The sequence below is a fragment of the Microchirus variegatus genome (genome assembly GCF_963457635.1).
Source record: "Microchirus variegatus genome assembly, chromosome: 21".
Classification (NCBI taxonomy): domain Eukaryota; kingdom Metazoa; phylum Chordata; class Actinopteri; order Pleuronectiformes; family Soleidae; genus Microchirus; species Microchirus variegatus.
In genome coordinates this window covers 20017266-20030866 of record NC_139822.1, presented here as the reverse complement: position 1 = coordinate 20030866, position 13601 = coordinate 20017266, and the positions used below count along the sequence as shown (strand labels likewise).

The following is a 13601-nucleotide window of genomic DNA, read 5'->3' as shown; positions in this document are numbered from 1 at the left end:
ACACACACACACACACACACACACACACACACACACACACACACACACACACAGTGGTGTTCTCATGTATATGAAGATAATTATGGTGTGTAATTACCCACACTGTTAGACGAGGCGTCATCACACCTTCACCTGTGCTGACATGCTTGTGACGTGGTGTGTGTGTGTGTGAGAGAGAGAGGTTTGTGTCCTGATTTGAACATTTGTCGTTTGTGTCGCTCCTGCGTTATCTCAAGCATTTGTCGTTACTCCCTCACTCACTCTCCCACACTAAAGTCCACAGAGAAAACCAGTGATTTAAGCTCACAGGGACACGGGAGCTGCTGGTCCTCTGCTGCCTCGTGTGGTCACTTTGTGTCACAGAGTTAAGTCTCAAGTAAATATTTTAAAAGCTGAATTCACTAAAATCAGTCATTGTAAGTTAGTGATGGAGGCAGCAGTGGATCAACAACTCCTGTGAACTCCTGTGTAGGGCTGGGCGATATGGAAAAAAATGTTATCACGATATGTTTTTCTATATCGATCGATCTCGATTCTTATCACGATATGTAGTTTTTCAGATGCAGCCAGTGTGAGGGACATCCTGAAGCTTGAAGAAATAAGAGATTCACTGAAACTTTGTAATAAAGTTTAATAATGTAATGTTAACATGAGTCATCTCCCTTTACACAATAATACAAGCTTTTACTTATTGAAACATTGTATATAAACATCTGTGACGTCTATCACATTAAATAACTAGTGAACATTTCCAGTACAAAAACAGTAAACATGGCCCTGGCACAAATGCTACCTGAAAGTTTAAGGTAGATCTCTAGATATATTTTAAAAGTAGAACGAAATCTGAGCCAAAATTGCACAATATGCAGTAAACCAGTCAGTTATTCTATCATTTACCCAATTATAGTTTGTTTTTTTAGCTTACAACGGCATTCATCATAAAGCTGTGGCAGTGCCGTCTGAGAAAAGTATTTTCTACCATGGAGCTCGTACCTGGGGTCTTTAGCGAAGCAATAACTAATAGCGTTCGTTATATTTTTGCTCCGTTTTGATAGTTTTTCATACAGGGCAATTGCTGCAAAGCACGACTGGATAGATTATTGTTTCACAGCGCCGCTCCCGCTAGCGATGCTAACGGCAGACATCGTGCTAGCTTGAGCCCGCAAGCTACCAACCGCCGGCATATTTTACAGACCGGGTTCGCCTGCTCATGGTCGCGTTTGCAGTATCCAAACCACGTCCACACAGTTGACGTCGTGTTGCCTTTCTTTTCAACAATCTCTTCGCTGTGTTCGTCATTATTTTCGCTGTCTTCGCTCATTTTGTCCTCATTTCTTCAACTTCTTTCCCGTTCTCTCTGTGGTTGGAACTTTAGCGGCACTGCTATGGGAAGTGGGCGTGTCCGACGGCTGCCGACAGACTCTGATACTGTTGTTGTTGCGCTTACCTTTTCATATCGAATAATATGTCCCGAGCTTATTATCGAAATCGATCAAAATTTTATCGCGATCCCGAATCGAGATCGAATTATCGCCCAGCCCTACTCCTGTGTGCTGTGATGTTAAAATCACTGGTTTACTCTATGGACTTTGGTGTGGGAGAGTGAGTGACTTTGGTGTGAGAGAGTGAGTGACTTTGGTGTGGCAGAGTGAGTGACTTTGGTGTGGGAGAGTGAGTGACTTTGGTGTGGCAGAGTGAGTGACTTTGGTGTGGCAGAGTGAGTGACTTTGGTGTGGGACAGTGAGTGACTTTGGTGTGTGAGAGTGAGTGACTTTGGTGTGGCAGAGTGAGTGACTTTGGTGTGGCAGAGTGAGTGGTTTACAAACGTCAGTTTCCTGTTAAAGTCTCTCTCAGTGAACATATTGCAGACTCAGGCTGATATAATTAACTCCATAATGTAAAAATAATGATTTCATCTTGTTTTTTTAATCTCAGAGCTCTGTCAGAGAGTCTCATCACGCCACTGGAGCTGAAGATGGAGGAGTGGAAAAAAGTGGCCAATCAGCTGGACAAAGATCACGCCAAAGGTAAGACACACACACACACACACACACACACACACTCTTGTACTTGCTGCATACTGAGGACCAGCATTTCCACTTTATAAATCAACACAATTACAAATATCTACTTCATGAACGACATCTACAAAGAACTACTGGTTGCATTACCATAAAATGTCTGCAGGAGGAGCCCCAGAGCAAAAAGGGCTGGAAAACTTTTTCGATGTTTTTTTTTTTTGTTTTTTTTGGTCCAAAATTTGACAAAAACATCATACTATACTATGTTGTCCAAAATTAGAAAAAAAAAATTGACCCAAAATTTTTGGTCCAAAATTTGACAAAAAAATTGGGGAAAACAATTTGGCCCAAAATTTGACAAAAATGTCATACTATACTATGCAGACCAAAATGTGAAAAAAAAATATACCCAAAATTTTTGGTCCAAAATTTGACAAAAAATGTGGGAAAAAAAATTTGGTCCAAAATTTGACAAAAATGTCATACTATACTATGCAGACCAAAAGTAGAAAAAAAAATATACCCAAAATTTTTGGTCCAAAATTTGACAAAAAATGTGGGAAAAAAAATTTGGTCCAAAATTTGACAAAAATGTCATATTATACTATGTCGACCAAAATTAGAAAAAAAAAATTACCCAAAATTTTTGGTCCAAAATTTGACAAAAAATTTGGAAAAAAAAAATTTGGTCCAAAATTTGACAAAAATGTCATATTATACTATGTCGACCAAAATTAGAATTTTTTTTTTTACCCAAAATTTGACAAAAACATCATACTATAATATGTTGTCCACAATTAGAATTGTTTTTTGACAAATTGAGTACAGCAGGAAATGATTTCAATGAAAACAAAAAAAACCTCACTGGTCCTCAGTATGCCGCAAGTACAAGAGAACACACACACACACACACACACACACACACACAGAACACAGTTTACAGACTGTGTGTTGCTCTTGTCTTTCCAGAGTATAAGAAAGTGAGAGCAGACATCAAGAAGAAATCATCAGACACCATCAAACTGCAGAAGAAGGTGAAGAAAGGTAAGAAGAAGAGAAGAGAATTCACCCTCACGACCAAACACTCTACGATTATTATTCTTCTTTTTACGTTACACCTTTGTTCAAGTGGTTTGGACTGAAGGTTGTTTCCATAGCAACCAGACACCTGGACGACAGGGTGTGGTTTCTATGTCCACAACTTTTTTCTCATCGTCTTTTTAACGACAGAGACTCAAGAGGTCGTCATGCGCACGCACGCACGCATACACACACGCATCCCTATAAAAGTATAGGGACAAAAAGAAAAACTTTAGTAAACATCTGCTCCATCACTGATCATCCCGTGTGTGTGTGTGTGTGTGTGTGTGTGTGTGTGTGTGTGTGTGTGTGTGTGTGTGTGTGTGTGTGTGTGTGTGTGTGTGTGTGTGTGTGTGTGTGTGTGTGTGTGTGTGTGTGTGTGTGTGTGTGTGTGTGTGTGTGTGTGTGTGTGTGTGTGTGTGCTCTGTCATTATGTGGTGTGTGACCACTTCACACAGGGAATCTCCAACTGCTCACAGACGGATGAGGAGGAGGAGAGTGAAGGCAGACGTGAAAATATTCACATTTAAGAAGCTGAAAAATGACAGAAACGTGAAAATATTCACATTTAAGAAGCTGAAAAACGACAGAAACGTGAAAATATTCACATTTAAGAAGCTGAAAAATGACAGAAACATGAAAATATTCACATTTAAGAAGCTGAAAAATGACAGAAACGTGAAAATATTCACATTTAAGAAGCTGAAAAATGACAGAAACGTGAAAATATTCACATTTAAGAAGCTGAAAAATGACAGAAACGTGAAAATATTCACATTTAAGAAGCTGAAAAATGACAGAAACGTGAAAATATTCACATTTAAGAAGCTGAAAAATGACAGAAACGTGAAAATATTCACATTTAAGAAGCTGAAAAATGACAGAAACGTGAAAATATTCACATTTAAGAAGCTGAAAAACGACAGAAACGTGAAAATATTCACATTTAAGAAGCTGAAAAATGACAGAAACATGAAAATATTCACATTTAAGAAGCTGAAAAATGACAGAAACGTGAAAATATTCACATTTAAGAAGCTGAAAAATGACAGAAACGTGAAAATATTCACATTTAAGAAGCTGAAAAATGACAGAAACGTGAAAATATTCACATTTAAGAAGCTGAAAAATGACAGAAACGTGAAAATATTCACATTTAAGAAGCTGAAAAATGACAGAAACGTGAAAATATTCACATTTAAGAAGCTGAAAAATGACAGAAACGTGAAAATATTCACATTTAAGAAGCTGAAAAATGACAGAAACGTGAAAATATTCACATTTAAGAAGCTGAAAAACGACAGAAACGTGAAAATATTCACATTTAAGAAGCTGAAAAATGACAGAAACGTGAAAATATTCACATTTAAGAAGCTGAAAAACGACAGAAACGTGAAAATATTCACATTTAAGAAGCTGAAAAATGACAGAAACGTGAAAATATTCACATTTAAGAAGCTGAAAAATGACAGAAACGTGAAAATATTCACATTTAAGAAGCTGAAAAATGACAGAAACGTGAAAATATTCACATTTAAGAAGCTGAAAAATGACAGAAACATGAAAATATTCACATGTAAGAAGCTGAAAAATGACAGAAACGTGAAAATATTCACATTTAAGAAGCTGAAAAATGACAGAAACGTGAAAATATTCACATTTAAGAAGCTGAAAAATGACAGAAACGTGAAAATATTCACATTTAAGAAGCTGAAAAATGACAGAAACGTGAAAATATTCACATTTAAGAAGCTGAAAAATGACAGAAACGCGAAAAAATTCACATTTAAGAAGCTGAAAAATGACAGTGATTGAGTTTGGATTGAGTTAAACTGACTTTAACTGATTTACTTTAAACTTAGTTGGATGTAATTGTATTCTTCTGTCTTTGTTTTCAGACAATGATCAGTATTTCTCTGTGTTCTCACTGATTCCTCAGCTTCTCCAGCCTGAGGTGAACAGTATCTGTGAGTGAAGAATGTTCACAGACTGGTTCTTTGGCTAAAGAGGCTCTTAAATGTCAGAAGTTGTAACTGTGGGTAACCACTTTAACCTAAGACTCACCTAACAGAGTCTATAAGTCTACTGTATCTGTTAAGAACAACTCACTCTCCCACACCAAAGTCCATAGAGAAAACCAGTGATTTTAGCTCACAGGGACACAGGAGCTGCTGGTCCTCTGCTGCCTCGTGTGGTCACTTTGTGTCACTGTCACTACATGACACAGCAGGGGGGCGGGGTCACATTCACATATATCATATCAGAGAGACACATGTCTCACCCTCTTCCTTCCTGTGTGACAAACCTGTACATGGACGTGTGTGGTGTTGTTCTGACCCCTGCTGGTGGTAACTGGGTATCACGGCCTGAGCTCTCCTTAACAGTGTTGTTGCTGAGGCTTAGGTTTAGGTTTTTTATCCAGAAGAATTTCTGGCCGCCGTCGCCTCAGGATTTTGCTTTTGTGGAAAGTCGTTCATGGAACGTCACAAATTCTTCCCCCAAATAATTATGGAAACACTTTGTCTTTTCTTTGAATATTTAAAAATCAGTCATTGTAAGTTAGTGATGGAGGCAGCAGTGGATCAACAACTCCTGTGAACTCCTGTGTGCTGTGATGTTAAAATCACTGGTTTACTCTATGGACTTTGGTGTGGGAGAGTGAGTGACTTTGGTGTGGGAGAGTGAGTGACTTTGGTGTGAGAGAGTGAGTGACTTTGGTGTGAGAGAGTGAGTGACTTTGGTGTGGCAGAGTGAGTGACTTTGGTGTGAGAGAGTGAGTGACTTTGGTGTGAGAGAGTGAGTGACTTTGGTGTGGGAGAGTGAGTGACTTTGGTGTGAGTGAGTGAGTGACTTTGGTGTGAGAGAGTGAGTGACTTTGGTGTGAGAGAGTAAGTGACTTTGGTGTGGGAGAGTGAGTGACTTTGGTGTGGGAGAGTGAGTGACTTTGGTGCGGGAGAGTGAGTGACTTTGGTGCGGGAGAGTGAGTGACTTTGGTGCGGGAGAGTGAGTGACTTTGGTGCGGGAGAGTGAGTGACTTTGGTGCGGGAGAGTGAGTGACTTTGGTGCGGGAGAGTGAGTGACTTTGGTGCGGGAGAGTGAGTGACTTTGGTGTGGGAGAGTGAGTGGTTTACTGTGATATTCACACATTCTTATGGTAAAAACTGGATCTGAAGTCTTCTTTACTCTGGTTAATATTAAAATTAAAACATATTTTTACGAACAACTTTTTACTAGTTTCACCAAGGAAATTTATTTTTTTTTAAATTAAGTTTAGGAATTTGTCCCAAAAAATGACAAAACAAATATTTAATTTTGAAAAAAAAAAAATGTATTCTTGAAAAAAAATTGTTTTTGTTTTTTTAATTCAATGTTTACTAGACTTCCTACATGTTTTTGTTTTTTTTGCTGGTTTTATCAACAGGTACAACTTTTGCTTTTTAACTAAGTTTAGTAAGAAAGTTAGGTTAAAACTAGGTTAACGCACGACACGTTTCCACGACGACTGAGCGGAAAAAGGCGGAGTCTGGGCACCGTTTGCCAGTTAGCTGCGTTGGCTCCTTTTAGCTGCCGTTAGCGTTAGCCTACAGTGGAACTGGAGCGGTGTGTTTATTAAAGCAAAAGAGCAGCGCTAACAAATAACCGGCGTTCCTGTGCTACTGCGTATGTGTGTTTTTAAAGTTTAGCGTAAGTTTAGAGACTCATTTTAACAATCGAGAGTCACGTAAACATGACGTCACGGGCGTTAACGTTTGACAGCACTGTTTATTTTACAAAGTTTACTGAAAAGTTTAGTCATTACAACTAATTTTTACCGAAAACAGCTAAACATTTGAGAAAAAAAACAAAACTTTATAATGTCAACAATCGAGTTTTATATTTGTCAGTCATAGAAAATGATCAAACGTGTGTGTGTGTGTGTGTGTGTGTGTGTGTGTGTGTGTAGGGAAGGGCGAGGCGCGTGGACAGCTGGACAGTGCGCTGCAGGACGTCAACGTGCGCTACGCCGTCCTGGAGGACACGGAGAAGCGAGCTGTGTGCAGGGCGCTCATAGAGGAGAGAGCGCGGTACTGCACCCTGGTCACCATGCTGAAGCCTGTACTGGTCAGTGTCTGTGTGTGTGTGTGTGTTGTCTAGTATTTGTGTTGCCTCCTTGGGACCATTTCTGTCATAAACACTGACCTTGTCAGGACCAGTGTCCTCATGGAGACCAAAACCTGGTCCTAATGACAGTGAAGTCTTTACAGTAGAACAGTATATCTGACCAATACTGTGTGTGTGTGTGTGTGTGTGTGTGTGTGTGTGTGTGTGTGTGTAGGACCATGAGATGAACATGCTGGGTGAGGTCACACACCTTCAGTCCATCCTGGGTGACCTGGTGACCCTGACAGCTGAGCCCAACAAACTCCCAGCAGCCAGTGAGCAGGTACAGCGTTTGACCTCTGACCTTTCCTCTACAGCACCGCCATCAGGCCGTTGTTGTTGTTGTTGTTTATTTCCATGCGTGTCCTTGTGTCTCAGGTGATTTTGGACCTGAAAGGTTCTGATTTCAACTACACGTACCAGACTCCTCCAGCTTCACCAAGTAACTCACTGTCCAGGAAGAGCAGCATCAGCAGGTAACACACACACACACACACACAGAGACACACACACACACACACACACACACACAGACAGAAAATTCAACTTAAAATCAGTTTAAGTTCATTTATGTCAAAAGTCCTGAAACAACAGTCAGTTACTAAACGTCCAAAGAGACAAGTTTATCAAATGATGAGAGCTTTGAGATAATGTGTGTTATGATTTGGTGTTAATCTGTGTGTGTGTGTGTGTGTGTGTGTGTGTTTTTTCAGTAACTATCAGTGTGGATCAGTGAGACATGTCCCCTCTCTGGACTCCATCAGCTCTGCTGTGGATGGACTTCATGTTCAGGTAACACACACACACACACACACACACACACACAGAGAGAGAGTGTTTACGTCTTTAGCTTCACTGTTTGACAGACTTTTCCTTGTGTAAACTGAAGTTTATAAAGTCACTCACTCTCCCACACCAAAGCCGCTCACTCTCTCACACCAAAGCCGCTCACTCTCCCACACCAAAGTCACTCACTCTCCCACACCAAAGTCACTCACTCTCCCACACCAAAGTCACTCACTCTCTCACACCAAAGTCACTCACTCTCCCACACCAAAGTCACTCACTCTCCCACACCAAAGTCACTCACTCTCCCACACCAAAGTCACTCACTCTCCCACCCCAGTCACTCACTCTCACACACCAAAGTCACTCACTCTCCCACACCAGTCACTCACTCTCACACACCAAAGTCACTCTTTCTCCCACACCAAAGTCACTCACTCTCTCACACCAAAGTCACTCACTCTCCCACACCAAAGTCCATAGAGTAAACCAGTGATTTTAACATCACAGCACACAGGAGTTCACAGGAGTTGTTGATCCACTGCTGCCTCCATCATTAACTTACAATGACTGATTTTAGTGAATTCTGTGTTTTAAATTCTGGCAAACATCAGTGACACAAATTGACCACACGAGGCAGCAGAGGACCAGCATCTCCTGTGTGGGACTTTGGTGTGGGAGAGTGAGTGACTTTGGTGTGGGAGAGTGATGTGACAACGTGAAATAGACCTTTAAATAATAACGTCAAATTCCAGATAAAAAGAGTTGGAAGTAAAAATAAATACTTGTGTGTTTTTATTTACCACAGGATCCAGTGGCCTCGTCCTCCCACCCGATGTCAGCAGGGGGCAGCAGAGGGCCAGAGAACGGCCTGCTCGCCCCCCCACACATCTACACACAGCATGGAGAGAGAGCGCGAGCCATGTCAGCATCTGGGAAGGTACAGTTATCATGTTTACTCTGTGTAATACATGTGTAAAACACAGTGTCACCATAAACATATATGTGTGTGTGTGTGTGTGTGTGTGTGTGTGTGTGTGTGTGTGTGTGTAGTCCTGCTCAGCTCGGGACCAGCTGGCGTTGACGTTGGGTGCGTTGAATTCTGACGCCCCGAGGAACAGCAGGGACTCTCTGCACTGCTCCAGTGGCTACAGCACACAGACCACCACACCATCCTGCTCTGAGGACACCATCCACTCACACAGTGAGCACACACACACACACACACACACACACACAGTGAGCACACACAGACACACACACTCACACACAGAGACACACACACACACACACACACACAGACACACACAGTGAGCACACACACACACACACACACACACACACACACACACACACACACACAGACACACACAGTGAGCACACACACAGACACACACAGTGAGCACACACACAGACACACACACACACACACACACACACAGAGACACACACACAGAGACATACTCACACACACTCACACACTCACACAGTGAGCACACACACACAGTGAGTACACACACATACACAGTACACAATGATATGAACTCTCCCTGGTGTTCTTCTGGTTCCTCTCTGGTTCCTCTGTGGTTCCTCTCTGGTTCTTCACTGGTTCCTCTGTGGTTCCTCTGTGGTTCCTCTGTGGTTCCTCTCTGGTTCTTCACTGGTTCCTCTGTGGTTCCTCACTGGTCCCTCTCTGGTTCCTCTGTGGTTCCTCTCTGGTTTCTCACTGGTTCCTCTCTGGTTCCTCTGTGGTTCCTCACTGGTTCCTCTCTGGTTCCTCTCTGGTTCCTCTGTAGTTCCTATGTGGTTCCTCTCTGGTTCCTCTGTGGTTCCTATGTGGTTCTTCACTGGTTCCTCTGTGGTTCCTCACTGGTTCCTCTCTGGTTCCTCTCTGGTTCCTATGTGGTTCCTCTCTGGTTCCTCTGTAGTTCCTATGTGGTTCCTCTCTGGTTCCTCTGTGGTTCCTCAATGGTTCCTCTGTGGTTCCTCTCTGGTTCCTCTGTGGTTCCTCACTGGTCCCTCTCTGGTTCCTCTGTGGTTCCTCTCTGGTTCCTCTGTGGTTCCTCTCTGGTTCCTCTGTGGTTCCTCACTGGTTCCTCTCTGGTTCCTCTCTGGTTCCTCTGTAGTTCCTATGTGGTTCCTCTCTGGTTCCTCTGTGGTTCCTATGTGGTTCTTCACTGGTTCCTCTGTGGTTCCTCACTGGTTCCTCTCTGGTTCCTCTCTGGTTCCTATGTGGTTCCTCTCTGGTTCCTCTGTAGTTCCTATGTGGTTCCTCTCTGGTTCCTCTGTGGTTCCTCAATGGTTCCTCTGTGGTTCCTCTCTGGTTCCTCTGTGGTTCCTCTCTGGTTCCTCTGTGGTTCCTCACTGGTTCCTCTCTGGTTCCTCTCTGGTTCCTCTGTAGTTCCTATGTGGTTCCTCTCTGGTTCCTCTGTGGTTCCTATGTGGTTCTTCACTGGTTCCTCTGTGGTTCCTCACTGGTTCCTCTCTGGTTCCTCTCTGGTTCCTATGTGGTTCCTCTCTGGTTCCTCTGTAGTTCCTATGTGGTTCCTCTCTGGTTCCTCTGTGGTTCCTCAATGGTTCCTCTGTGGTTCCTCTCTGGTTCCTCTCTGGTTCCTCTGTGGTTCCTCTCTGGTTCCTCTTTGGTTCCTCTCTGGTTCTCTGTGTTGTTTTCTTGGTTAAACTTCCTTCCTTGTCTTCCAGCTGTAAAGAGAGAGCCTCCCCTCTATGGTAGGTCTCTGAATGACTGTGACCTCTGACCTCTGACCTTTGACCTCTCTGTTAGTGCATGAGCCTGTGTGTGAACACGTTTTTTTAATTCAAGCTTAGGTCGATCAGTTAGAGTTTGACGAGTCAGACTGTAGAGTGTCAGTGTATTCGATGGTGTGGTTGTACGAGGTACTGCACTGTGAGCGCCCCCTGCTGCACAGACGCAATCAACAACAAACAGATTTAAGCCGCTTAATAAAAGACTTATGGAATTAAATCTCAGCTGGTTTACATCAGAACGTCTTTATCTCACTGTGAGACAGAGGTTTTTGAAGTTTGTAAACCACTCACTCTCCTACACCAAAGTCACTCACTCTCCCACACCAAAGTCACTCACTCTCCCACACCAAAGCCCATAGAGAAAACACCTTAAACCATAACACCTGTGAACTTCTTCAGAGGGATGCTAACGTTAGCTACACCTTAAACCATAACACATGTGAAGTTCTTCAGAGGGATGCTAACGTTAGCTACACCTTAAACCATAACACATGTGAACTTCTTCAGAGGGATGCTAACGTTAGCTACACCTTAAACCATAACACATGTGAAGTTCTTCAGAGGGATGCTAACATTAGCTACACCTTAAACCATAACAACAGTTAGCTTCTTCTGAGGGATGCTAATGTTAGCTACACCTTAAATCATAACAACTATGAGCTTCTTCAAAGGGATGCTAATGTTAGCTAGTTGTTAATCCACTGCTGCCTCCATCCCTAAGTTACAATGTCTGATTTTGTGACCACACGAGGCAGCAGAGGACCAGCAGCTCCTGTGTCCCTGTGAGCTAAAATCACTGGTTTTCTCTGTGGACTTTGGTGTGGGAGAGTGAGTGGTTTACAGACTTCAGTTTAACAGAGCGATAAAGACGTGAATACGTTTTATTTTGTTAGTGTAATTACCTCACACAACTACACTGTCCCTTTAAATGTCTTAGAGTTGCATGTTCATTGTGAATAAGTGAGTGAATGAATGAATGAATGAATGAATGAATGAATGCAGTGATTGTTTTCCTGACAAAACTCTTCTTCATCAAAGGTTTTTAAGATGACGCAGAAATGACCTAAAGTCTCCGCCCTCTTTCCTCTCTGCAGTCGACTACGAGTCCGTCTCGCTCCACGGAGACGCCGACGCCGTCTCGCTGCATCGCCTGTCGCACGGCAGCGTCCGGCAGCCCGACTTCGACAGGTCCTCGACCATGCCGAGGAACTCGGACCTGGCCCTGCAGTACAGGAAGTTCGCGCAGTCCAAACGCCCCGCCTCCACCGTCAGCCTGCTGGCCGAGTCCGACTTCATGGGCGGCTCCGTGCGCCAGCTGCCCACGCACACCGCCACCATCAGGCGCAAGCCCTCGTCCAAGCCCGGCTACCGCCGCGGCACCATCAGCGGCGTTCCCATACCCATCTGCACGCCGCAGGTGCCGCTCAAAGCCCTCGCGGGGAGCGCCGGCGGTGGCGGCAGCGATGAGAACGTTTTTGCTGCGCCCCCTGCTGGAGGTTTGGGTCACAGTAAACTCTGCACTTCCACGCAGAGCCTCAGCGCCTTACCACCCTCATCATCATCATCATCACCGTACTACCAGCTGGTCCCGGGTCACATGCCCACTGTGCCCTCCCTGCCACCAGAGGGCAGCAACGGCAAGCGGCAGCAACAGAGACAGTATCTGCAGCAGCCGCATCCACCAAAACAAGAGCAGTACCAGAAACTAGACCATTACCAGAAACTAGACCAGGACCAGAAACTAGACCAGTACCAGAAACTAGACCAGTACCAGCAGCAGCTGAACCAGCAGCAGCTGAACCAGCAGCAGCTGAACCAGCAGCAGCTGAACCAGCAGCAGAAACAGAAGCTCTTCCACCAGCACCAGCAGCACCAGGTCCAGGTCCAGGTCCCAGTCCAGGCCTCTGGTTCAGCCCAGGCAGAACCTCCCTGTGTGGGCCACAGCTCTCAGTACCAGCCCCAGGCTCCTCCCCCCTCCAGCCTGGATCAGCTGACCCAGGGAGGAGGAGGAGGAGGAGGAGGAGGCAGCATGCTGACCCTCATCAGAGGAGTCAAACTCAAAAGAACCATCACCAACGATCGCTCCGCCCCTCTCCTGCCGGCCCCAGCCAATCACAAGTGAGGCCTGTGGGTCTGATGATCTGAACCATCCGTCGCTGGTACTCCGTGTTTGATTTCCTGCTTCCTGTTAGACGATGACGTCACTTCCTGTCGCTGTAACGGATCTCTTGAGTGATTTTTATGTTTGCGGTTTTGTTTTGTTTTGTTTTTGTGTAGTTTTTTTCGATTGCTTACATAAAGTTTTGGTTTGGTTCGATGACTCGGTCTGATGGCGACCGTTCTGTGGCTGAGCTTCAGTCCGGGGTGCGTTTGATTTGTACTCCCGGCAGGAGGGAGGAGTTCATCTCTGAATTCGCTGTTCCTCCACTGTCATGTGGTACGTGGAGGCTTTAAAGGGACAGTTCAGGGTTTTTGTATCACGAGGAAGCAGCCTGAGACACGGACGCTCACCGTTTAGCCGCTTAGCAAAAAAATCTACGATATCTTTAAGATATCTTCTTCAGAGGGACGCTAACATTAGCTACACCTTAAACCGCAACACCTGTTAGCTTCTTCAGAAGGATGCTAACGTTGGCTACACCTTAAGCCATACTGTTAACTTCTTCAGAGGGATGTTGACGTTGGCTACACCTTAAACCATTAACACCTGTTAGCTTCTTCAGAGGGATGCTAACGTTAGCTACACCTTAAACCGCAACACCTGTTAGCTTCTTCAGAAGGATGCTAACGTTAGCTAGACCTTAAACC

At 44.0% G+C, this 13601-nt stretch overlaps 1 protein-coding gene across 1 annotated transcript in view; it reads left to right on the top strand.

The window, feature by feature from the left end:
* The window catches only part of mtss1 (MTSS I-BAR domain containing 1), a gene marked incomplete at its 3' end in the record, with an annotated part of 31867 nt that extends 18952 nt beyond the window's left edge, over window positions 1-12915 (top strand). Inside the window, exons 5-15 of the mRNA XM_083908098.1 lie at window positions 1936-2027; window positions 2991-3065; window positions 7045-7202; window positions 7417-7524; window positions 7620-7717; window positions 7955-8033; window positions 8836-8967; window positions 9081-9231; window positions 10728-10754; window positions 11888-12657; window positions 12745-12915. Coding sequence (XP_083764224.1) covers window positions 1936-2027; window positions 2991-3065; window positions 7045-7202; window positions 7417-7524; window positions 7620-7717; window positions 7955-8033; window positions 8836-8967; window positions 9081-9231; window positions 10728-10754; window positions 11888-12657; window positions 12745-12915 — 1861 coding nt within the window. The remainder of the gene's footprint in view (window positions 1-1935; window positions 2028-2990; window positions 3066-7044; window positions 7203-7416; window positions 7525-7619; window positions 7718-7954; window positions 8034-8835; window positions 8968-9080; window positions 9232-10727; window positions 10755-11887; window positions 12658-12744) is intronic.
* Between the last annotated feature and the right edge of the window lie 686 nt (window positions 12916-13601).